The following is a 26,326-nucleotide window of genomic DNA, read 5'->3' as shown; positions in this document are numbered from 1 at the left end:
TGCCTGGCAAGCTCAACAGAATGAAGCTCATCTAATGAAGGAAACTTGCTGGGCTCAGCAGGCAAGGAGGCAGCAGGATGGAACAGGTGGTGGTGGTGGCAGGGTGGCATTTCAGGGGAAAGTGCCCTGTCTTCTGCCACCCAGCATGAGGAGTGATAGCCTGCAGACCATGGAGGGCTTAGCAGACCAGTGAGATGCAGCAATGGCTCCCTGAGTGAAGTTTGGGACTTGTAAGAGACACTGTGTGGGGTCATGGTAGAACTGGAGGAAACAGAGGGATGAGGACTTCCTAACAAAGCAGCACGCTCTCTACAGCTTGTGTTGGAACTGCTCCTGGAGAAGTGATCCTTCTTGAGGCTTTGTAGGAGCAAGGTTAGGCCAAGTAAGCAGAGAATCTGTTGTTGGCACTAGGCTTGTATCCACCCATTATTGAAGCCTGCAGGCTGGTTCTCTAGGAGTGTGTCCAATGTGAGGTGCAAAGCTATGGTTAAAATGGCCTGTGGGCTGTTCTCCTTGCCCTAGTGGTGGAAAACAAGGCTCCTCCTCTGACTCCCTTCTGCTGCCTCCTCCCTGGTTAGGCCCAGCAACCCCCTTTTCATCAGACAAGGCTTCACCATGCTGCCGTGTTGCCATATGCCTCCCAAGACTGCACCCTTACCCAGTACATGGATCCTGGGCTAGCAGGAGGAGGAAGAAGACTATTAAGATCAGCTGTGGGCAGTAGTGACAGGGCAGCCAAATTGGCAGAGATGGAGGGGAGATAGGGAAGTTGAAGGACTTGAAGCAATGGTGAGCAGGACAAGACACAAAAAGCGTGAGATCTTTGCCTAATGATAGCATGATCCTGGCCTAATGACTGCAACTGGGACTACTGGAATCGCTATTGCTAAGAGTGTAGGCATATAATGTTTCACCTAACAATGTTTTAACCTTCACTTAGTGCTGAAAACTCTCATCCAAATTAGGGTTATTAAGCAAGGACTGCCTCCATTCATTCCATTACTGTGCAGTTGACAACCACTAGTACAAATTTAACAGCCAAATCTGCTCATTAGGGGCATGGTAAATTCTTGAAATAAATGTAAAATTGTCAAAATACTTGCTTTTGTGTAACATCTTAATAATCACATTGCCATAGAAACCTCTGTGTTGCAGAAGTTGTAATTTGTTTTTCTTTACTTTTAGACAGGATCTAATATGAATGATGATTCACTACCCTTGTATTGTGTGTCTGTTATTGTATATAAATTAGAGGTTTTTGTCTCAATTGTAGGGTGTAAATCCTTCCTAGGCTGATCTTGCCACTTACCTATCCATTTATTTGGGGTTTTTTATATTTTGAAGTTAAATCTATTCATTCATTTAGAATAGTTTTTAGAAGCCATCTTCTCAATCACCTTCTCAGATCTTTGGATTTTGGATGACTGAGCAATGATGTAAATGCAGACACTTATATATGAGGGCAAGAAAGTCTCTCAGAGAGATGTGTAGATATTTAAATTTCATAAACATTAAACATGTTGTCTTCTAATCTCAATAATTTTCCTTAGTGTCACTGTAAAGATGTATTAAAAAAAACAAGTTACCTTAAGGAAAGCTAAATAACACTCTCTAAATTAAAGCTGCTGCTCTCTTGCTATGTTATCTGGACCTTAGAACCATTACATATTTGTAAATGCAGTGATAAAACATGTTCTAAATTTTTTGTTATTAAAAAAATATAACGTTATAAGAGCTAGTACTTTATAGATCCTGGTTGGATTTATATGTGGTTAGTAGAATTGCTTCAAGATGGCAACTTACCTCTGTATCCTGATCCTTTGTGTAAGCATTAATTCAGGTAGTCTCAATGTACAACTACAATTGGGACCGAGAATGCCGTCATAGGTTGATGCAGTTCTAAAGCAAGGCCATGAGACTTAAGATGACAAACTAATACTCCCTGTTGTAATTGTTAAGTAAGAATCACAAGTCACTAAGCAAATACCTACCCTATCCAAATCTAATACATTCCGGACTTAGTCTCTCCCAGCCTTGGCTTCAGGAAGGTAAAGGACTGCCTCCCAACTCCCCCATCTGCCTATCTCTACCCTTTAGTTGTTTTGCATCCTGGCTTGCGAGTTGCCAAACAGTCCCAGAACCATGTGGCTCTGGGGTTCCTTACAATGCCCCAGAAAGTTCTAGTCATCCTAGCCTAGTCCTAGCCGCGGTCACCTTTATCACCCTGCACTCTGAGATCCCTGCCGCCTTGTGCTCCCGGTTCACCTTTGCTGTTTTTTACTTCCTCTGCTAATAAGGTGTCCCCAGGCTGGGGTTTGGCTGTGGAAAAAGAAAGATAAAAGTAGTCCCTGAATGGCGGTGTGCCTAAATGCCTCTTTTCAAAAAGCTTCTGGAATGCAGGACCCTGAAATGCTCCTTTGGGCATGATTATCCTGTCCACACACTATTCAATCAGTCTCTGTTGAGCCAGCCTATCACTGCCCTGATTCTTCACCCTCAGCTGTCAGAAAAGGAACAAATAGCCCTAACAATTTTTCAAACTAAAGCAAATTTTATTTTGTGCATCTTCCATCCTACCTATATTGGTCTGGAAAGATTACTTCAGAGCATCTTACCCTTCAATCAGCTGAGCTAACCTTGGCTTCTATTCATTTTGCTCACTCCTGATGCCAAGGACTTATGCTTTCCCATGGTTTGCACTTCTCCAGCCTGCCACTTTATCCACTATGAGGTTGCATCCAGAAGTCCAGAAAACAGAGTACAACAACAGGCAAGAGAAGCACGTTGGAGATTAACTCTAGGTAGATTTTGGCAGGACAAGTCTCCCATTTGCTTGCAAGGGCAGTTTTATTTTCACTATCCTCCTCTTCCCATTTTTTTCCCTCTCAATCTGGGGCTGGTCTTTACAAGTATGGAAAAGGGGGTGTTTTGGCACAGTGCACTCCAGGAGCTTTTTGCAGACAGATGTTTCAGTGTGCTGCTGCTCAGGGATTACTTTTGACTTTTTCTCCCCCCACAGCATACCTTATCAGCAGTGAAAGCAAGAAAATGGTGAAGGTGAGCTGGGGTGGCAGAATGCAGGCTGGTAGAGGTCTAGGAACGCAGGGTGGCAAGAGCAACTGCAGTTGGGACTAAGCTGGAATGCTGTGGTTTCCCAGGGCATTGCAAGCAGTCCCAGGGTTGTGTGGTACTGGGCTGCTTGCCTCCCCACAAATGCAGGGCAGAGAGGGTGGAGAGATAGGTGGTTAGGGGAATTGGAGCACATGTATGATTATAAGTGACGGTTGGCTGCCAAGTGTCCACGTTTTGTTCACATAACCATGGGGGCTCTGCAACAGTCCTAAATTCAGGTATAGGTTGTAAGTCCATTTTCTTCCAGCACCGTTGTAAATTTGAAAGGTCACTGAATGTATAGTCAGAAGTTGAATATGTGTTTGGGAAAATATACATTCTTATTTATTAAATAATTTATGTATATAATTTATATGGCTACCCATTTCACTGAAGTGACTCTGAGTGGTGGACAGAGATTAAAAACCTAGCATTTAAAAACAAAAACCTAGCATTCATAATGTTGGTGCTCTCTGAGCTCAGTTGTTTTCTTGTAGACATTTTATTGCTCAAAGTAGGTAATAAAATGTCTACAAGAAAACAACCAAGCTCAGAGAGCACCAACAACCTTCATTTCAATCCTGAGCTACAAGTAGGCTAGTCATCTTCCCTGAAAAGGGAAAAATTTAGAGAAAATATAATACTAACAGGGAAGGAACTCAAGCAGTTGACCTTCCTTTGAGGTAGAAGATATAAGGAGATTTGCAAAAACTTAACAGAATCTAATCTACATTATCTGTTTTCCCAAAGGACTTTTATGTGCCTTCTTCAGCATTTCTGTATCCTAGTGTCAGTGAACTCTAGGAATTTTAAGTGTACTTTAATTTATCAAGATATTGTAACTTATCTCATTACTTGAGAATATATTAAAGGTTTAGAAACACAGGCAGTTGGTCAATGTTTGGGTACATAATAAAACCAAGCCATTTGGACAATGTCCTAATAACTGAGAATCAGAAATTTGGAGTCCAAATTAACAATTGTCTTATTGCCTCTCTTTGAAATACGTTTCAGTGTTCTATTCAGCAAATTATAAAATTATATCCTTGAACATAATCCACTTAAATTCCTTAGAATTAAATTTTAAAACCCTATAATGAATTATCAGAAATTAACTGGCTCCTTAAATCCATTTCTTGTAGTATTCAAATATACGAATATTGTAATATTAAGTAGTTACAAGGCTTTTGAAATGAAGAAGATCGTACAGCTTATTAACATATTTTTGATGCAGCTAAAAGTTGAACTGCTAATGAATTCCAGGATTAGATTACTTGACAATGGAATAAACACAGACTTATTTTATTTATTTTATTTTCTATAATAGTTCTGTGTTCTGTAATGCCATTTTAATGCCATAATAATAAACATAGTCACTGGGAACAAATGCCAGCATGCAACAAAATTTCTGTGATCATAAGCTACTATGGGATCATTCAAAAGACATCACAGTGCTATAAATACTCGTGTGTAAGTTACACTAAAACCCACTGTCTGTTCCTTCTTTTGAGCACCTGGGGTTCAACAGGCCACGCCATAGCTTTGCCCTGTGTGACTACTCAGAATCTCAAATCCAGACCCTGTCCAACTAAATGCTAAGATCCTAATTCTTGCCTTGGGCCTCCTGCCACAGGCAGAGGGTTGGACTAGAAAACCTCCAAAATCCCTTCCAAGCCTATTCTATGTTTAACATAATAACTTTTTCTATTCCCTGGAATTTAAATAAAACTCTCCTTGTGATCCTGAGGCTACTGCCTCATGAAAACAAATTGTCTCATGAAGAGAAACTTCAGCTTAATACAGTGAACACTGACTTTGCAAAAGACGTGTACATAAAAAGTACATGTGATAATCCTGCCACCCTCTTTCTCACGTTTAGAACAGTGTTTTTCAGTTTTAGCAAATTTAAGATGTGTGGACTTCAACTTCCAGAATTCTCCAGCAACACAGCTGTTAGGGAATTCTTGGAATTGAAGTCCACACATCGTAAAGTTGTTGAAGTTGAGAAATGCTGATTCAGAGTATAGTGCAAAGAGAACTGCCCTTATTGTAATTACTGATGCTATTATTTGATCCTAGGTGAGAGAGATGGCTGCTACCACTTTGGGTGGTTTGCTCCAGTGCCACTTCTTGGAGATTGATAGCCCTATGCAGACTCATTTTGAGCAGCTCTGTAAAATGAGACTTCCAAAGAAAAGAAAACGAGACCTCAGTACTGTAGTGGATACCATTCCCCCTGCAGGTAAGGAGGAGGTTTCTTCAGGAAAGTGTAAATCATGCTGAAGGATTGTCAGTGGTCTTACTCCAGCTTTCTGTTTCTGATTACTTATTTTCCACCTTTCTATGCATAACATTTGAACATTTGAAAAGTATCTGCTCTTCCAAAAGTGAGTCAGTCAGGTATTTCTGACATTCAGTGCAGTCTAGTTCACAGGAAAGGGAGACCTGCATGAGAGGTTGTCATTGGGAACAACAGAGCAATCTGAAGTTCCCTAAATAATGGAAACTCAGAATGACAGTTCAATGAGCTGCATTGAATTTAGTGCAAACCACAAGAGAAGAGTGGATTCTGCAAGGGAATTGAGTCATATGGCAGAAATAGCATATTGTGGGCAATGCAGCACATCTGCATTGGATTAGATTACAAAAATTTTAAATGCACAATTTAACCTATGTTTTAGAAATTACAGGTAGTTCTCTATTTACAACCATTCAATTTAACCATGGTTAAAAGCTGTGACAGCCTCAGAAAAGTGACTAACGGCTTGTCCTCAAAGTAATGATCCTTGTACCCCCCCTGTGATCACATGATCACATTGGGTAATTTGCAAGCAGCTCGCATTTATAATGGTTGCAGCGTCTTGCAGTCATGTAATTGTGATTTGCGACCTTCTCTTTTCATCCCTTTAGAGTCCCCAAAATCTGCTCATGAAATTTAGAGAAAACCATGTAAATGTGTGTGCATGACAGTGGTTTAAAGAGCTTCAGAAAGAAAAGAGAACTGGTAAAAATCCACTCTTCCATACCCTTTTCCCATAGATAGAAGGAACTTGTCTGTTATTTGTGCCAGTTGAAGATTCCTGTGCTGTCCCATGGAAGAATTACCAACTTCTTTCTTGCAGATTTAGTTAAACGCCATGCTGGCGTGCTTGGACTAAGTGCATGTATTTTGTCCAGTCCCTATGATGTGCCCACATGGATGCCTCAACTTTTGATGGATCTTAGTGCGCATCTGAATGATCCCCAGCCTATTGAGGTATGATTCATTTTATCAGTTGTTGGAATTCTTATGCTGAAGCTTGGCCTCTTAAGTGACTTCCTGAAGCTGTTTAGTCCAGTGCTTAGAAAATTTCTGTTACAGGTACTGGCTGTTTGGTTAGTAATAAAGATCAAAACTAATTATTCAATAGTACCTTTTTAAATGGCTTTTTTGCTTTTTAGCTAGTTAACAAAGATAATCATTTACAGAGCCAGTTTGGTCTGATTCTGATAACAGTTTTATTTTATGCAAAAAAGGGGGGGTGAGGAATAGGAATAATCCTCTCACATAAAACAACACATTACGTATGCACTAGACAAAAACTAATTGTACATATCCATTAAACTTTTGTACAATTAAACTGTAAACATTTAGCAATCCATTGAATAGGATAAAAAGAAATGTATACGGTAATATACACAATTCTTAAATGATTATATATAAATGATGCTTCTTTTCAAATTTAGGGTAAGTAGCAAGTGTTTCAAATTATATTTTGAAATTATTGATTGGTAGTCCCTCTATAACCTAAAACATTTGAACAAAATCCTGAATAATATATTTACACTTAGAAAGCTGGGCCACAGCCTTAAGATCAAGACAGTTTATAGTTGTTTTAAATACATTGCCTAGATCCCTCTCTGTTTTTCTCCACACAGATGACAGTAAAAAAAACATTGTCCAATTTCCGGAGAACTCACCATGATAACTGGCAGCAGCATAAGCAACAATTCACTGATGACCAGCTGCTTGTCCTTACAGATCTTTTGGTATCACCATGCTATTATGCATAAAAGAGTGAGACTGTGTTGTAAAATCTGTACCCTTGGGCTATTTCGGAATGATCTTCTTGATATCCAGCTTGACATAGCAAAATGTCACCTTTCAAACAGTGCCTTGTAATTTTTAGACTCATTAAATGAAACCAATACTGTCTAGCCTTTTCCTTCCTTCATGTAAGAATCTCTTTAGAATTCTCATTTAAAAATACAAAATTAGAATTTATTACCCTTTTTAAATTGAAAGAAAATAATCAAATACAGATGGGGCATGTATTGAATACGGTGTCAAAGACATTGAAACATAATTTTTGCTATCACAAAGGTGCTTTTCAAAAAGCAAGTCGACTTGTGGTTTTTTTCCCCTTGAAAACATTTCGCTTCTTGTCCTAGAAGCTTCTTTAGTTCTGACTGAATGGTGGGGAATAGAAGGATTTATATTCTTTGCTGTCATCTGATCCTTAGCTCTCTAAGAGTCGTTGAGGCCACTTGGGGATTTATCTGTACTCTCAGGGTCATCTGAATCAGCGTGCAAATGGGCGTGGAACCTTCTTGGGACTGCTGAAAGGACTGTGTTGTAAAAACCAAGAAAGTCCAGTTGTCTTTTGAAAAGCACCTTTGGGTAGCCATGATCTGGATGATTGAGAATCTCCATAATTTTTGCTAGTTTTCCAGTATATTATCTTGAAATCAGTTTACATTCATCTTGCATTATATTTATCTTATGTGATGATAAAATGGGGTTCACACCACATTTACATTTATGTCAGACTAGTATGGATGATATTTTGACAGCACTGGGTGGTGTTTGCATGTGGTAGTAAACAGGATGTGACCTTGACATAATGAAGAACAACTGCACTGGATTTTACTGGCAGTCTGGTTCAGTTGTTATTCTCTTAATGCAGAGGTTCTCAACTCAAATACAGTCCCACAGGGGTCTCAAGCAACATGGAAAGGGGTCAATTTTAAAAAAAAGATTTGCATAGGTAAAGTCAGGAGAAAAGGCCCAGGTAGCATTGGGAAGATGGCAAAACCTGAGAATCTAGTAATCTGGAAAAGGGATGCATCAATCAAAAGAGTTTTATTTAACTCATTATTTTAGTTCATAAGTGAGGTTGAACAAATATGATTATCATTCAAGGGATTATGGTATTGCCAAGTTCGAGAATCTTTGCCTTAATGAATTGCCATGTGTAAAATATTTTCACTGTTCAGAAGAGGAACAAGAAAAGAGCCTCATATGAGGTCAGAAACTGGAGCATGCTTGCTTTTATGATCTTTGAATTGAACTGGTTTATAATCATGATAAAATTTATTATTTTAGTAAATAAATCACAATTAACTTGGTTTGTAAATACATACACTCATATGTTATTGTTTATTATTTATTTTCAAGGTTTATAGGTTGTATAGGTTGTTCCAGTCAACGAACCACTAGCATAAAACATAATTTGGGTACAATAAATATAGAATAGGCAAAAATTAAAATCTGAAATATATAGTAGAAATATGTGCCCAAGGAATCAAACCACCTAAAGAAGACTATTTAAAATAATTGCTCATTCAGATATAGTTACAATAACTCTTGTCTTGTAAAATACCCAAAACTTCACCAACTTTCTGAAGAACAGGAAAGATTGATAATCTTCCTTGGCAATTGGGAAGTGAAATAGTATATAGTACAGTATATAGATTATTTTGATGACAGATTTCCATTCCAGACTCTGCTTAAGAGAGGCAAATTTTGCCCTTGTTCTTGCTAAAGATAGATTGGGTTTTGTGACTGTCAAATTATCTGTCTCTTTCAGGGTCTCAGAAAAATAAGAGATTGCTTCATTTCTGTAAAGATAAAGGAAACTTAAAATGTAACTTATTGAATATAGAACCCTTTCGGATTGGGTAATTCAGAGGCTTATAGTTGGAATCCTTTTTAAAAGTACATATAGTATGTTCCTTGAAGAAGATTAGATTTCTGTTTAACTGAAGAAAAAGGCTCTGGCATAGTAACTAGTCTCTGCATGAATAAGAGAATTGTAATTTTCTTTTTAATACATCCATGCAAGTGTCTTGTATTTAAGATAAATTCTACCTTATGGAATGGCTAATACCGTAATTTCTCTTTTTCCTTTTCTTATAATTTTCAGAGTTAGATTATTTCTTATACAAATGGATTGTTTGTTGATATGAGATGAATAACTGGGCACCCAACCTATAAGAATATGCATGCCCAACTCTTCATTGTACCTTTGGGTATAAGTGTAGGTAGTAATACCATCCCAATTTTTTAAAAAATATTTTTATTTTCTTTTTAGTTCACATGCAAAACCAAGCTATGCAGTGCTTTGTGCTCAGTTCTCTTTAAAATCTTAGCTTCTAAATGTATACTGTTAATCTTTGTTTCATGGCCAGATTTTCAATAAGATCCTTCATCCAGGTACTGAATTTTAACTTTCCCTGGTTTTGTAAGTGGCAACTTACATTTTTCCAATTTAGTAGAGCCCATGGACAATAACAGGTATTTGCTATTGTTTTATTTTATGTATATATGTTAATACTGAGTGGTTAAAGTCTTTTAAAATAAAATGTTCTGTATTGATATTCCCACCTTTCCTCATTCACTCTATGTCTCCATGCTGGAACAGATACTTAAGTTGCATTAAAACACAGAAGTACTGTATCTGTCCCCACCAAATTCCTTTTTGATCTGTAACTCTGGTGGCTATTGACTCACTACTTAAAAAACATGTCCAATACATGTTACATAAATGTAAAAGATTGTATAAATTGTAGGGGCATTGCATTGACAAAGTACTGTATAGTTTGCAAAAGTTTTACATAATCCATTTGTGAGATTATCTTGTAAAGAATCACACTTTTCAGTGTTAAAATACTGCTTTAGCTTTTGTATCCAATTCAAATGCCAATTTCTTCTGGTTTATAATACTGCTGATTCACATTAATGAAGTTATTTTGTTTTCGGTTTAATATTCATTTATCATTAGTGAATGAATTGATTTTTTTACCAATATTTTTTTCTTGCTACTATCCTAAGTAATGGTATATTTTAATGTATGGTAAATAAGAGAATTGAAATCTCTCTCCCATTTAAGAAAACAAAAACAACACAGACTTGAAAATCACACACTCTGTATTTTTTTCTTTGTGAAAACAGGAATATAATATGCTTTTAAATCATCTGCCTGTTGGGAAAGCAAACATGGCAGTGTAACCTGGACAGCATGTCCTAAGAGTAAGTGAAGAAATAACATGTATAGGGTAGTGCCAAATGCATCTTCTTACTTTCAGTTGTGTACTTAGTTTAAAGCTGAATAAATTAATTATTTGTAAAAATTTGGGTATGCATACCATGTTTATCCTTCAGTGTATTCTCTCAAGTAAGTGTTTTCATTTAGGATAGGAGCTAACAATGTCTAACAAGGATATTTGGGGTCTAATCAGTCTCTTGGTGGGTTGTTTGCTTTTAGTTCTGAAAGTACATGAAGTCTTGGTATTAGAGAAGTAGATACAGTACTTTAAAAGTTGTATTGGTACTCTTCATAAAAGTAATTCAGTTAAGAGAAGTTTAAAAACTATCACATGTCTTATGATATAACAATACTTATTTGAATTATTCACATTTTACAAATCTTGTCAGCTTTAGGTTTAGAATTAAAATGCACACATATAAATTATATTCTTTTAAAATGAGATATTTTTAGAGGAAAAATCTGTAAAAATATTTGCTGTTGTTTTCTCCCTAAGCTTAGCACACAAATTTGATTTTGGTAACTTGGCTCTCTTAGGAAAAAGAAGAGTAGGATAGCTTCCAATCACAAAAAGGTGCCGAGTTGGTAAGGAAGTGCGTACACAAATCTTGTTATTTCTGATCTTATTTTTGTAAATGTTATATTCATCCATAGTCTGGTAAACTCCTGTTGGAATTATCACAATCCCTCATCTATAAAAATAATGTGGAAATTTTGACTGGTAAGATAGCAAGAATTCACACTGCTTGCTTGAATGTCTCACAAATTTAAAGAAGCTTTGCTGGTTGTCACTTTGTTCTGGGAAACCAGTTCAAAATGTTGAAAGCTTATTTTTCAAAGTCATGGCATTATAATAAAGTAAGAAAGCAAATGGGTAGCTCTGCTGCCATTATGAAGAAAAATCCATACTTGGGGGGGGTGAACATCACAAGCTGCTTGCATCCTCCTCCAGGCAGCATTTCATTGATATCACTTTAGGATTGCCTTAGTGAGAGAAAATATTAATTCTACAGTGGTATGATTGTATGTTTATGTGATTTTCAGTGACAGCGTCCATGCCTGATTGAGAAACAATATAGCTTTTGCAAACATACAAAAACAAATTATGTGACTCAAAACTTTTTTTTAAAAGGCTATGCAAAACCGCCATAATAACTGAGTTAATTGCAATCTATGTATGCACAAAAGGATATAAATCAAGATTTAACATCTCCCTCTTGCTTTAAAAAAAAATCAACTTTGTCTATCATTCCAGAGATTTTATCTCTGACCAAACATTTTCAGTTATCTGAAATGGTAGCTGTGGTTCAATTTGTAAGCAAAAAAAGGAGAAAATGAGGGATTTTGGAAATATTTCATATTTTTTCTGTTCTCCCCATCCCGATATAAATGGCAATAGCACTGGATCAACACTATACTGTAGTAAGAGTACAACATTTTTTTTTGCTCCTGTGTATTTCTGACTGGGGAACAAAAGAGAAGGCTAATTTGCTACTAGTCTCAGATGAATGTGTATATGTATATAATGCTAACTTCTCCCTCATGCTTCTCTACAACATGTAGCAAGATCCCACTGAAAAACATTTTACTAGATGATGTGTCATTAATTCTAATATATAATATACCTCCTTTTCTGTTTAGAGCTTTGTCTTCTAAATTGCAAGTTTATGGATAGTGATATCTAGAGGACACTTTGTGTTGAACACCTGCTCGTGATCTGAATAATGTTTAGGAAATTTCAAACTATGCATCCAAAGGAATGTTGGAAAGAAAGGGAAAAAGGCTCTGTTATCAGGATAACTGTCTAGCAGTTGAATAAGAACAGAACCAGATTTGGTGCAAGGGAGAACCTGGCAAAAACAGGTCAACTTTGAAAAGAAGATGGATCTGGTCAGAGTTGCAAAGAAAGTCCAAATTTCACCCAAGTACCCCTATGGGAGAAACAAGTGGGGAGCAGCTCATATGTTGGTACCTGCTCTAGGTCCTTCCTGGTGATATGACCAGAGGTGGAATGACACACCCTATTGTTCCTGATGCTACTTTCAATAATCAGAGATGCACATGAAAGAAGAACACCCATACCTGCTCATGCAACACATTACCTTGTTATACATAAGAAAATATAAATGGCTTCTGTGGCTGCCACTTCCACTGCTAGAACATCCTACCCAATTTATGTCTGATGCTGGTTTCCTAGTACATCAGACCTAGCTTTTCTTAAGAAAAAGATACCTAGATTGACTTGTGTCTCTTTTCCTTCAGCTAGAGAATCTCCCACAGGATGGACACTTTTGACTTGAACAGGTATATCTTATATTTCATAAAAATAAAAAAAAGCCTGGTCTCCCTAAAAAGCTTTGGAAGAGCTTCTGTCATGGCTGATGTCACCATGCATCTAATAAGATCAGTATCTAGAAGCCCCCCCCCCCAGTACACCTGCTGAGAAAGTAACCTGGAATAGACACAGCTGGAACGGCACATCTCTCTCTCCCCCACTCCTTTTTTTCTCTCCCTAACCTTCCTTGATGAAGAATATTTAGGCGATTATGACCACTTTGTAAAGTTGCAGCTGATTTAATAAGGGCATTATTTACAGACATGTTTCTTATCGCCAACGTCATCACTGCTGCTTTTTTTTTTAAAAAAAAAATGTTTTAGGGAAACTTCAAGAATAATGCATTTATTGTGCCCTCGTTTTTGTGAATTGAAATCCTGCTAGTTAGAATGGTGGAATATAATCTAGGTTTTTAGATAACTTGTTTTTTTTTGTTTTTTTTATATATTTCACCTACTTATGTAGAATAATATTTTGTGGAGTTAGGGATATTAATAGTAGTTTACTTTTAGTTGAATAGTATCCTGGGATTAGGTTTGGGAAGTCCGGGGGGTGGGGGGTGGGGGGTGGGGCTTTTATTATAGCATTGTGATGTACTTGTGATGTGTTTTTTTTTTATGATGAAAAATAATAAAAATTTATACTTGAAAGAAATCCTGCTAGTTATGGGTGAGTATCGGCTGGACCTGGCGTGTGCCATTCAAAATGCTCGACAATTCGCACTCTAGACGCAGGGGTAGTCAACCTTGGCTCTTTTATGACTCGTGGACTTCAATTCCCAGAATTCCTGAGCCAGCTTAGCTTAGCTTAGCTGGCTCAGGAATTCTGGGAGTTGAAGTCCACGAGTCATAAAAGAGCCAAGGTTGACTACCCCTGCTCTAGAGATAGGATGGAGAAAAAGGCACGGTCGCCTTGCGTTGTTCTGGATATTTATATGCATGTCCACCAGCAAATGCTACTTTTCAGCAGCGTCTGCTACTACCTCTCAGACCCGCCCCAATTTCAAAGCAGGTTCCCCGAAAGGAAAGAAAGGGGGAAGGGACTGAGCCAGCCGCTTCGATCGGAGCGAGACGGGTACCGCGCACCGGTTGCGACCATGTTTCTGTGCAGTGCGGGGCTCGAAGGCGCTCTTCCAGGCCAGGCGCTTGCGTGAGTGTGCCATTGCCGTGCGTCCTGCTCTTGGAAACCGCTCGCCCGCTCGCTCAGGGGCGAGACGCCAGAGCGGTTTCGGTGTCGCCGAGGGCGCGGAAACGGCTCCCGGAGCAAGGCGAGGAAACCTCTCGGAGGGGAGACTCCTCTGAGCCGGCCGTCGTCCTCGACCCGCGCGTTGCAAAAAGAAGCGCGACGCCATTTCAGCAGGCGCGCGCGGCGAGGCGAGGCTTGCCGGGCTCGCAGCGGCCGACCCGCTCCCTCCTTTTCCTCCGGTCCAAACGCAGGAGGGAGACGGCGGAGGAGGTCGAACCGCTCCCTCCCGCCGACGATGACTTCACCCTCCGCCAGCCGCAGCCCCGACTGCAGCGGCCTCCTGCCCCTGGTGCGGACGGACGCGCGAGGCGCGTGGCCCCGGCTGCCTCCACGGAGCCCGCGCTTGGTAAGGACAGGCCGGTCCGCCGATGGACGGAGGGCTTCGTTCCGGCGGGTCGGTCGGTCGGTCGGTGGGTGGACGGAGAGCGGAGCGCCTGGGTCGCCCTAGCCTGGCCGGTGAAGGCGGCCGCGTCCTTTGTTACCCCGATGCGCACCTGAGCCCGCTCGGCTAAGCTAGAGCTCGACAGGTCCAGCCGTATTCGAAAACCGCCCGCCCTTCTGATTAGGCCCCGCGCTTTTCTTACGAGCCCTACGGAAGAGGGAAAGGAAGGACAGAAGGAAGGAAGGAAGGACAAGAAAGAAGGTTATTGCCTTCTTTCTCAAACTCTCAAAAGGCCGGAAAGGTACTTCTGAGAATTTTGACCCGACTGAATCCCATTTAAATCAGGGCAGCTGTATAGTGTACTTATAAAGCATGGGATAGATTTTTTTAAAAAAACCAATATAGGAGAATTATGATATTATCTAGTCAGGTAATTAAATGTTGGCAATAGGGTTGCCAGGTGTCCACTATCTGAGTGGACAGTCCGCTTTTTTCACATTATGTTCACTATTTTTTTTCACAAAATAGTGGACATTTTTTTTATTCAAAAGCTTTATGATGAAATGGTACGTAATCTAAAGCTGTACAGTCTACTTTTTTTACTATTTAACACACCCCACCCCCCCCGCTTGTCCGCTATTTTTTGGAAGCAGACCTGGCAACCCTAGTTGGCAAACAAACAATCAAGCTCAGGAAGCACCAAGGACTCCTCAGAAAAAGAAAACAAAACTCGTAGGGGATAAAGAAACGGAATGAGCTGAGCTGCTTTATGTGGTCTTTTTTGCCATGTTATTTTTTAAAATTAAATGACCACTCCTTTCGGTCGGGCTGAGGATGGGAATGACTGAGATAAAATGCCAGGTGTGGGACTGAAATGATGGCCTTCAATAAGCCAAGAGTTGAGATGATGGGCATGATTTTCGGTCAAAGACATTCATTTCTCTGCCCAGAGACAATTTTTCCAGTTCCCGTGATCATGCTTTGGTTCCTTACATCCTAGTCCAGGAGACATCCTGGCCCCATATGTATGCTTCAGCCCTTTCGGTCCCAGCCCTGTCATTCCAGTCTCACACCTTCCTTCTGTTCCTACCACCAACATGTTAGTATCAGTTTGGAAGCTGTTGTTCTAGTCCTTGGTCTGCGATTTCAGTTACAGTCTTGGTCTGGACTTGTATCCAATGGTCTGTCTTTAGAGTATTATGGAGAAAGAAGCACTCTCACCAATCTCATTTCATTGCAATTGTAAAATGGACATTCTTGTACTTCATTTTAGAACAATGTATATTTATATATAAAGTCCAGGAAGATCTTAGCACAACTCTATTTGGTGTGCCAATTATACCTTTTACAAGATTGGGAGGGCCCTTCAGAGAATTACTCATGACCTAGTCACCTTGTGCAACAGGTTCTACATGGGACTGCCCTTGAAGACCACCCAGAAGCTTCAACTGGTCCAGAATGTTGCACATGAACAGTAATAGGCATGCCCCGGTATATGCCCATGTAACACCTTTATTCTGCAAGCTCCACTGATTGTTGGTTTGCTTCCGGATACAATTCAGGGTGCTGGTAGTTACCTATATAGCCCTTCATGACATAGGGCCTGTTACTTCAACATCTGTCTCCTATAATATCTTCCTTGCCAATTGTATACTGCAGGGTTGGCACATTTAGGGTTCCTTCAATTTGGCAGAGTGTGAAACCTCTCACTTAACATCTTTTATTGATTTTATTGCAATTACTTTAACTGTTATGAACCACAGAGTCAGTGAGAGTCATTATTACTATTATTATATTGTTAGAATGAGTGCTGGTTGTAAATAAATGACAGTAAATTATTTCCTGTTGAATTCATTATTTCTGAATTTTTTGCTGATAGGAGAAGCTCACATGGGATTCTCTGCCTCAAGTGCCAAAATGCCATGCATATGGATTTTGAATGCTGTTTGTTCCCTGCCTCTCTTTGTATCCAGGTCATTGGTCTTCCAGTATGACCAGAGTTCATTATATTTCCAAACTAATGCATGAGAGATATGTTTGACTTTTTCATCTTTTCTGATACTGTACTCTTAAATTTAAATGAGTTGTCACAAAGTCTCCATGTGGTTTGGGGGAGGCAACACTCTTTTAACCATAAATTATCTAAAGTTGTCAGAAATTGAACCCAGATCTTCTATATCCTTTAATGCAATAATACAAATAATTTTTTGCCCCTGAAGAAAGAATTGGGAGGCACTGTTTCTGTGATGGTATAAATGGGCAATAAGGGATTCTTTTTACCACATGACTCTAGCTTCAAGTGATATTATCTGAGTGGGGAAAAAGCATATAGCAATTTTAAAAATATATGTAAAAATGTTTCTTACTTTTTGATACTAAATCCAGTGTCATTAATGTGTGCGTGGGTGTGCTTTCAGTAGGATATGAGACCCAATCCATTTTCTGTAAGGTTACCAAATGTCAAACTCTTCTATATATTTAAGGGCTAACTTGAACTAGTAGAATTGAAAGACTTATTTCAACCCAGCTATTGATATACACTCTTTAAGACAAACTAACAACTCTTTTAATGTTTATTAACTAATTTTTGGTATTGGGGGGTTGTATTTGTACACATAGGTCTCACCAAGTATGCACCTCAAACGACCAATGCCAAATTCACAATTTTGAAGTGCCAGGACAGCAGCAGGTTACTTTCTGTGATGATGAACCTGACGGAGTGGGCTGAAACCAAGTGGACAGATCGCTCAAATTCCTCAGCACAACTGCCTCCACCATCTTGGGGAAGCAATGACTCCTTTTCTTTCCAAGGGGATCTGCAGGAGATAATCCACACAGCCACTTTAGTTACATGTACCTTCTTGCTGGCTGTCATTTTCTGCTTAGGTTCTTATGGCAACCTTATTGTTTTTTTGTCCTTCTTTGACCCAGCTTTCCGGAAGTTCAGGACCAACTTTGATTTTATGATCCTCAATCTATCCTTCTGTGACCTTTTCATCTGTGGAGTGACTGCCCCCATGTTCACCTTTGCTCTCTTTTTGGATTCTGCAGCTGGTATCCCTGATGCTTTTTGCTTTACCTTCCACCTTACCAGCTCTGGGTTTATCATCATGTCCCTCAAGACAGTGGCTGTTATTGCCCTTCACCGATTAAGCATGGTGTTAGGGAAGCAACCCAATCGAACTGCCTCCTTCCCTTGCACTCTATTGCTTACCCTGCTCCTCTGGGCCACAAGCTTTACCCTGGCCACTCTAGCCACCATGAGGACCCATAAATCTCGTCTTTGCCTTCCTATTTCCAGCCTGATCAGTGGTGAGGGAAAGATCATCCCTTATTTGTATGTTATTGATTTCATCTCCTGTGTGACATTAGTTTCAGTCTCTTATATCATGATAGCCCAAGCCTTGAGGAAGAATGCCCAAGTGAGAAAATGTCCCCCCATCATCACAGTTGATGCCTCCAGGCCTCATCCTTTTGCTGGAACACTTGCTGCTGGTTGTGCTGATGGGGTACGGTGCACTGTGCCAGCTCTGTATAGAAACCAAAACTATAACAAGCTGCAACACATCCAAACCCATGCATACATGAAGAACTTTGGCCAGCTGTCTGCATCTGCAGCCAGCAGATTTCAGTTGGTGTCCATGATTAACTTGTCCACGGCCAAGGACTCTAAAGCTGTGGTGACTTGCATTATTATTGTTCTTTCTGTTTTAATTTGCTGCCTTCCATTGGGCATATCTTTGATACAGGATGTTTTGTCCAGGAACAATGGCATTGTGCTTTATCAATTTGAACTATGTGGATTTACGCTCTTTTTTTTAAAGTCTGGATTGAATCCTTTTATATATTCCCGTAACAGTGCTGGCTTAAGAAGGAGGGTCCTTTGGTTTATACAATACTTGGCCTTTGTTTTTTTCTGTTGTAAACAGAAAACACGGCTTCAAGCCGTGGGCAAAGGGGGTCTGGAGGCCAACAGAAATAAATCATCTCATCATGAGACCAACTCAGCTTATATGCTATCTCCAAAGCCTCAGAAAAAGTTTGTGGACCAAGCGTGTGGCCCTAGTCGCTCTAAAGAAAGTATGCTGAGTCCTAAGGCTTCTGTTGGCCATCATCATTATGGAGGAGGGCAGAGTAGTTCCACCCCCATGAATACCCGTATTGAACCTTATTATAGTATTTATAACAGCTGCCCTTCTCAGGAAGTGAGCACTCCCAACAGCTTGCAACCAACAAATTCTCCATTCAGATATGCCAACTCCTATATTGCCATGCATTATCACCCAACAAATGACTTAGTGCGGGATTATGACAGTACTTCTGCTAAGCAGATACCAGTGCCCTCGTTGTAGCTGGTGGGAGCCGGCAGTGTCCAATGTTCTACCACAATGGTGGCTATCATATCTTGGCAAGTTGTGCCATGAGTCATCCATACGATGTACCATTATTGCATGTGCATGAATGTTCAATCCCTCCACACATTAAGTTGATTTTACTTTAGTCAGGCAGCAGCTGGGCTAGGAAAGATAGGACTGCAAGCTTCATGCCTTAGCCAGGCTTCTAGGTTCTCCTATATGTGTCTTGCAAATTACTATTCCATATTCTGCCATTTCATTAGTAGTGTTTCTCCTTTTTAAAGATTTCTGTGTGTGTACAGTATTATAACCCCAGAAGATTTCTTCTGAACTCCAGCAAAGATCAATCTTTTAAAAAAATGTCTGCTGCCACAAATCATCATTGTTTTGTGTTTTATAACTGAATTGCTTTCTTGTTTATATGGTGAGTGCTCGAAAATGTGTTTTACAAAGTTGCTTTTTAAAACATTTCTATCTGAGTTATGTCTATTATTGATTTACCATGGAATATTTTTTGCAGATGAGAGTTAGTTATGTACAAAGATAAAAATAAGTTATAAAATCTAGTGCCCAGTTCAGAAGTGTGGGATTTCTTTTGTGGTTCCCTCTCATTCTATTGACATTTGCTCAGCTGATCACTTTTGTCTTTTTCAAAAGCACAAACTGAATCTGCAGCCCTTCAGTCTTAGGTCTTTTCCTACTACAATAAGACATTTAAGACTGTAAGGTAACTAAGGCACTTCTTGCAATATCTTTTTTCCCCTGTTCTGTCCTCATGGTGTTGCCTTCATCTCATCTTACCTCCAACTACCTTAAAACCCTTCTTAGCAGTTGTTCCAGTATTAGTTTACTATTTTTCCTATAAGCAGGCAAACCATGGCAGTTTTGCTATGAGTGCAATCTGATGTGCTTCAGTTGATTGGTGTCAAAGTCAGGTGAATGCTACTGGGTTGGGATTAACCCCAGACTGAGTGGCCAGTTTAGGCTAATGCTGGCACTCTTTCAGTTCTTGGGCATTCACTTACAGAGACAATCCACTTTAGTTATCAGCTTAAAATCTCTGGAATAGCTACAAAGCAACTAGACTGAAGCAGTTGTAATGGGCTGAACTTGCAAGTGAGCAAGAAAAATGTCTCTACAGTTTCATTTCAATCAAAGTTCCTGTGACTTTCAGCTTTTCAGTATGGATTTAGCCCTTTTGTAACAGCATGAAACCCATGCCCAAAGGAACATGAAAACTTCACCTAGTAGCCAGGTTGGTGTTGGTCATGAGTTAAATATTATTCCAGAAGATCACATTAGTGCAAAACATTTGTGCAAAAACAAAGCAAGGCTTTAGAGATGCCTAAACTAGTGGGTTTCATCTGTTAAAACTTGTCTTCTCCCCATCCCATGTTAGAAGTGTGTGATCGATGTTTTGGCTGGTGATATTATATCATCAAATCTGTCTGGAGTGTGCTTTTTACAATATAAATAAAGATGATTTGTCAGTGTCATGCCTATGTCAGGATAAAGATAACTAGTAAGAGCAGCAAATTTTATGACAGTATAGTTTTCTAGCACACCAAAGACTGATGGGAAGCATGGACTCAGCCATGAGGAAGAACACTTAGGCGGCAGCAGTTATCTTGGCTAATTCTGTGATTGAGATTCAGGGATTGTATCTAGAACAGTGATGGCGAACCTTTTAGAGACCGAGTGCCCAAAAACTGGCCCTGCCCCCACTCCACCCCCTGCCCTGCCCCCGTTCTGCCCCTGCATCCCCTGCCCCGCCTGCCCACAGGACCACTCACCATCTCCAGGGCCCGCCGCAGATCACCCAGGCAGCCCAGCAGCGCTATGGAGGCCACAGCCTCTGCCCGCGCCTTGCAGCATCAACTGCATAATGGGGTGTGAGGGCAGAGTTTTATCTACGCTGCCTGGCTGCCATGTCCTTGGCTGCGCTGCTCCGTGTGGGCCACGCTCGGGGGCGAGTCTCCTTTAGGGGGGCTGCTGGAGAGGGGGTCATGGGGGGAGGCAAGGCTGGGGCAACAGCACGTGTGCCCACAGAGGGGGCTCCGAGTGCCGCCTCTGGCACCCATGCCATAGGTTTGCCACCACCGATCTAGAACCTTTCCTGTATAAAGCATATTCATTGACCTAGAGCTCTTTTTTCTTGGAAATTTGAGATCTATCACACAAAATAGTTTTAGTAATTTTTGCAACCTTTTTTTGCCCCATTTTGCTAAATCAAAATTGTAGGTTTGAAGCATGTTCTTTCTCATAATGTATGCCCTATGCATTTAAAACGTGTGTGCATGTGTGCATGTATGATTTACAGGGCAAGAAAGATGATAGCCTTGAGCCATTTCACTAATATTTAGTTGCATATATACTGGGACCATGTTCCATATGCTAGAATTTCAGAATTTCAAACTCACCTTTAGGGTTATTTGCAAATTTTTCACAATCTGTATTTACAATACATCTAAAATAATTAAATATCCAAATTGTTCCAGAGTTACAAAGGTCTCTAAGACCTATGAGATTGTATTAGATGATTTTGGATCTTCCAGTTCAGAACAAGTATACTGTAGAGGGAAGTTTTTACCTTAGCCTCATGTCTGACATCCTATATTTTTATATAGATTTTTTTATGGGGAAAATATATCAATCCTATTTCCAATAATAAGACTACACTGAGAAACAGGAATAATAGTCTGAGCTGTTATCCCAAAATCCTGTGTCTGCCCCTGAATTGATCATTTCCCCCATTGAATTTGTCTTCTAGGAATAGGCTCAAGAGAAATAGTTCTTTTTCAAAAATTAATGGAATTTGAAGAATATTTGATTTGAATGATATGAATGGATTTGAATTTAAATAAATCAACACACAAAATGTGGGAAACTTCTGTAAGAGGTATTTCAATATAGGAGGAATTGGTACTCATTTGGGGATTATAAATTCAACAATGAGAGACTACACTATTTTTTTTCATAGGACATTAGTCATACTCAAAAAAAAATGTTCTGGGCCTCAACACCGTCAGTCAAAGAAATAGAAATTCTCCCAATATTATATGGAGATCACAACTCAATTTTAATGACGCGAGTTTCAGTCATTTTTTCATTTTAGATAGAAAAATGAATGAAAAGACTCCATGGCACAGTTTTACAAAAATGTAAACAAGAATTGAAATTCTTTTAATACAAATAGGACACCAGGAATCTCCCACATTACTATGTGGGATACAAGTAAAGCACATACAAGGGGCTTTCTAATTAAATTAGCTGCAAAATAAAAAAAAAACAACACAACAAATGAAAAATACAGTTAAAAGCCAAAATAAGAAAATTTGAAGCATGAAACTAACTCAAGATACAATTGATTAAAGAATTGCAAGACACTAAACTGCAATTAAGTCTGTTAGAAACAAGAGTTACAGAAGAAAATAAAATTTGCCAAACAAAAACTCTGAGTAAACAAACCATGAAAAGTATTAGCTTATCAACTTGTAAAAAAAGAACACAATAACAGCAATAAAGAGTCCAAGTTGCCATATTCAAGATAGAAATAGAATAGAATAGAATAGAATAGAATAGAAAGGTTTCTATAAATACTTATATTCAAAGACTAAATTGATAAAGCACTTATGAATAAATATAATGTAAAGTTGGTTATCAAAGAATGTAATAGAAGAGAATATATTTAGCTGAAGTTGAACAGTGGAGTTCTTGGTACTCTTGAGTTTAATTGTTTGCTTGTTGTCATTTCATTATCTGACTAGATAATATTCTTTAAGATAGTCGTTTTTTAATGTCCTCTGACTGCTGATTCTGCTAGTTTTCTGCCTGTCTGTCCTATATAGTGGCTTGTACTGTATGTTGTAGTTTGCTCCTGTTTCTTGAGCTATTGGGTCTTTTGGTTTACTGAAAAAGATTTGGAGGGCGTTTTTAATTAGTTCGTGTGCTGCGCTGATGCTGTGTAACTGTAATAGCCTGTTGATTGTTTCTGAGATGTTTTTGATGTATGGAAGTGTTATTCTTAAAGGAGATTGTGCTGTGGTAGGCTAAGTGTTCAGGTACTTATCCATAAAGTTTTGTGGATATCAATTATGTTGAAAGATATTTATAGGTGGTTTGTTTTCTTTTTATGAAGTTCTGGGTTGCTGCAGTGTGTTTGTACTTATATAAACAAACAGTTTCCTAGGAAATACCCTGGTTTTAAGAGGCCACTTTTGTAGAATGGTAACTTAAAACATTACTTTGGTTCCTTATCAGTATTCTAATAATTGTATCTTTCAGATGATTCAAGAAGTATTTGATTTTTTTTTAATACTCCAAATATTCCAATACTTCATCAGCATTGCTTCTCATTCAGTTGAATCTGTCTGCTTCCTAATGCAGCTTTTCCTCTGTGTTCTTAGCACTGGCTCATTCATAGTTTTCAACACAGTAGACAACTGGTGCCAGAAAAGCTTTTGTTTGTGTTCCTCAGGACTCCATTTCAAGTAGGTTTTCCTTTGTAATAGTTTTCTAAGCTTGCTGAATTTCTTTGGAATGCTGTTGGCTGGCAGATCTTCCAATACAACCATAATGAGGGAATCTTGGTTTTCAGTGAGAACCCGGTGTTCAGCAAAGTACAGCTCATACTGGCACCAACAGCTGTGGACAAAGCTGGGTGATAGCACAAAAAGAACTTTATGGCTATTCTCGATACAGTAAAAAATGTTTCCAAGAACTGGATGCCCTGGCATGAAATCCCTTTCATGATAACATACTTTAAATCCACTGGCTTCCAGGTTTTTTAATAGAGTTTCTTTAGTCCAGGAAGCATCATTTTCACTGTATGAAATGAAAGCATCGTATATTTTGTGTTCTGGTCTCTTCTCATATTGTTTCCTTTTAGCCTTGCACCAATACCAACCCATCTTTAAATACCATGGAACATCAAAATGCCAGCATAATACAGATATGACGGACATAAACAAAATGACCGTAACAACTGTAATTCCAATTTGAAGACCAAGAGAACAATACAACATTGTTAGATGACTGTTTTGCAACATAAGACCTCGCTTTTTCTTTGGAAAACCACAGAAAAGTCTTTCTTGGCCATTTATTTGCATTTGTGGATTAGCAAGGTATGTGTTTGCAAACCAGTATAATTCACAGTTACAGAAAAAGTGTTCCCCTTGAAGGGTTAAAATTTTCAAGTTGGTCAAATGGAGGAACATGTCTTTCATAAGAATGGCAATGGCATTATTGCTAATATCCAACTCAACCAAAGATTTAGGTAAAGACCCAGGTTGCAGAAAAAATATTTTATTTTCTGACAGATTCAGATATTTCAGTTCAGGCAGAAATGTCCCCATGTGACCCAGCAGATTTGTAATTAAATTATGGCTTACATCCAGATTATTTAGGGAAAGGTACGAAGTGTTCACATTCAGTTGCTTTAAAAGATTTCTAGAAAGATTGAGTAATTTTAAACTTTGCTCTGCCCCATGGAAAGGGAAATTACGTATGTTATTTTTACTAAGATCACATTCCTCTAATGAGTCTGGGAGATATGGTGAAATTTTTTTTATTTTATTGTTTTGAATTTTAAACACAGTTAAATTTGGGAAAAGATTAGGGCTAGCTTTTCCTTGTAAGTTACAGTTGCTTAAATCAAAATGACGCAAAGATTTTGGTAAGTAGTGGAAATTGTGTATGGATTTATTGCTAAGGTCAAGAAAAATATGTGGGTTTTTTGTGTTTTGAAACCCTTCCGGAAGTTCTTCAGTGAAACAATGTAACATTATTTGATGAATTGTGGATTGTGGAAAATTTGTATATGAAATGCCTCCATTAAAGAAATGCTTTTGATTTCTTATTGTAAGTACAGGATTAAAATTAGACATAAGTGCTTCAGCGTTGTATATAAATGGATTCCCCTGAAGAAATACCTCTTCTATTTGAGAAAGTATTGCAATGAATTCTTTTGGTATTTGGTTAATTTGTGTGAAAGATAAATCAATGCTCTTGAGACCTCTCGGTAGAATGAGGTTTTTCAGAGTTTTAAGGGGATTGTGACTGAGATTTAAAAACAGAAGATTGTTGTGCTGCAGATTATAGCTGTCTTTTGCAGATTTGGTATTTATAAATATTTTGTTATAACTCACATCAATTAAATACACACTCTTCATTTCAAGGAATAACGGAATCAGGGTTGCGATATCTGTCTCAAGGTTGTTGAGACTTGCATTAAACTTTTTAATTTGGTCCAGTGTAGCTTTGCAGAAAATGGGATCCATTTTCCCCCTCAATTCATTCTCAGTTAGTTTCCTGTTTGATAGATCAAATGTGCCATTTGCTGGGATTCCACAACTTGCACTAATTTGTAATGTTGAGGATGAAAATCTTGTTTCCTTTTTGTTGTATTGTTCATCACCAAGAACATTCCACTTTAATACTGAATTGAGATTTAAAAGGCTTTCAGCTTCTTGTTGCTTCTCTGCTGGCTTAGGAGACAATGTCATGCTCCTTAGAGATGGGTCAGTCAATGAATCATTTATTATTCCATCAGTTTGTGAGAATTTATGAGATGACCTATGCTGTGGTTGGATATTAGATAAAACAATTGTTGGATCAACTTGGAAACTATAATTGTGTCGCATATTTAAAATGTTAAGTATATTGAGGCCTGCTTTCTTTTTTGCAGTCTTTGTTCTTACATTATGTAAAAAGCTGAGGCCTCTCCTTGGAATTTGAGATTCAGGGAATGAAGAAGGACTTGACTTGGACAGAAGACTTTTATTGTCTGAATGCTGAAATTGCTCATCTCCACTACAAAAGAGAATGATGAGATAAAAATGCAAGGTTTTGATGAAGAATCCCATCCTAAAGACAAAATAAAAACAGCAAATGTAACATAAATTCAGTTTTACAACTTCACAAATCAGAAACTTTTTAGTTGACAAAATTATATTTATATTTATCTTATGTTTTCAATATTTTCAGCCTTAGCTTTTTTAACAGAGATAACATTTTAACCATTCTTTAACTTTCATTTGGAAGAGCCATGGTGGCACAATGATTAGAATGCAGTATTGCAGGCTAATTCTGCTGGTGAGTTCACTTGTCACCGGCTCAAGGTTTGACATAGCCTTCCATCCTTCTGAATTCAGTAAAATGTAAAAAGTAAAAAGACTAGGTAAACCCCTTAGAGAGGGCTGTAAAGCATCATGAAGCAATATATAAGTTTAAGTGCTATTGCTAAGTGCTATTTATCACCTTTTCTATTCCTTGCGTTCCTACTCTACATAGTTCTTTCAGGAGTCAAATATGTTGGTGGGCTGTGAGTCTCAATTCAGTTTGTTGTTTATAGCTTCATATGTAGAAAATGAATTATGCTTTGGCACCATCAAAGCACCCCTTTGCTTTCTATGATCAGTGAATGGTGAAATCAGGTTTTATATATGATCGATATGAGCTATGAACACAATTCATATTTACAGATGAAGATGTTTTAAAATAACAGTTTTCTAAATATTGTAGGAAGGGTTAATAATAATAATAATAATAATAATAATAATAATAATAATAATAATAATTTAATTTATATACC

The 26,326-nt window shown here is 38.6% G+C and overlaps 3 protein-coding genes across 3 annotated transcripts in view; 2 read left to right on the top strand and 1 right to left on the bottom strand.

The window, feature by feature from the left end:
- The window catches only part of PSME4 (proteasome activator subunit 4), an 82,211-nt gene extending 74,896 nt beyond the window's left edge, over positions 1–7,315 (top strand). Inside the window, exons 42-44 of the mRNA XM_015813675.1 lie at positions 5,191–5,353; positions 6,234–6,367; positions 7,030–7,315. Of these exons, the coding sequence (XP_015669161.1) occupies positions 5,191–5,353; positions 6,234–6,367; positions 7,030–7,164 (432 nt within the window). The 3' untranslated portion in view covers positions 7,165–7,315. The remainder of the gene's footprint in view (positions 1–5,190; positions 5,354–6,233; positions 6,368–7,029) is intronic.
- Positions 7,316–17,074: 9,759 nt separating this feature from the next.
- Positions 17,075–19,311, top strand: GPR75 (G protein-coupled receptor 75). Its single transcript, XM_029283683.1, has one exon. It carries the CDS (start codon positions 17,083–17,085, stop codon positions 18,730–18,732), a length of 1,650 nt encoding a protein of 549 aa, XP_029139516.1. The 5' UTR covers positions 17,075–17,082; the 3' UTR covers positions 18,733–19,311.
- Positions 19,312–21,604: 2,293 nt separating this feature from the next.
- The window catches only part of LOC107285496 (toll-like receptor 2), a 16,300-nt gene continuing 11,578 nt past the window's right edge, over positions 21,605–26,326 (bottom strand). Inside the window, exon 2 of the mRNA XM_015813689.1 lies at positions 21,605–25,599. Coding sequence (XP_015669175.1) covers positions 23,088–25,598 — 2,511 coding nt within the window. The 5' untranslated portion in view covers position 25,599 and the 3' untranslated portion in view covers positions 21,605–23,087. The remainder of the gene's footprint in view (positions 25,600–26,326) is intronic.

The sequence above is a fragment of the Protobothrops mucrosquamatus genome, unplaced genomic scaffold (assembly GCF_001527695.2).
Source record: "Protobothrops mucrosquamatus isolate PMUCROS unplaced genomic scaffold, P.Mucros_1.0 scaffold181, whole genome shotgun sequence".
Classification (NCBI taxonomy): Eukaryota; Metazoa; Chordata; class Lepidosauria; order Squamata; family Viperidae; genus Protobothrops; species Protobothrops mucrosquamatus.
This window is presented reverse-complemented; position numbering and strand designations above follow the sequence as displayed.

Coding starts and splice junctions, on each gene's coding strand:
- GPR75 (XM_029283683.1), top strand. CDS start 17,083: ATGATGAACCTGACGGAGTGGGCTGAAACCAAGTGGACAGATCGCTCA.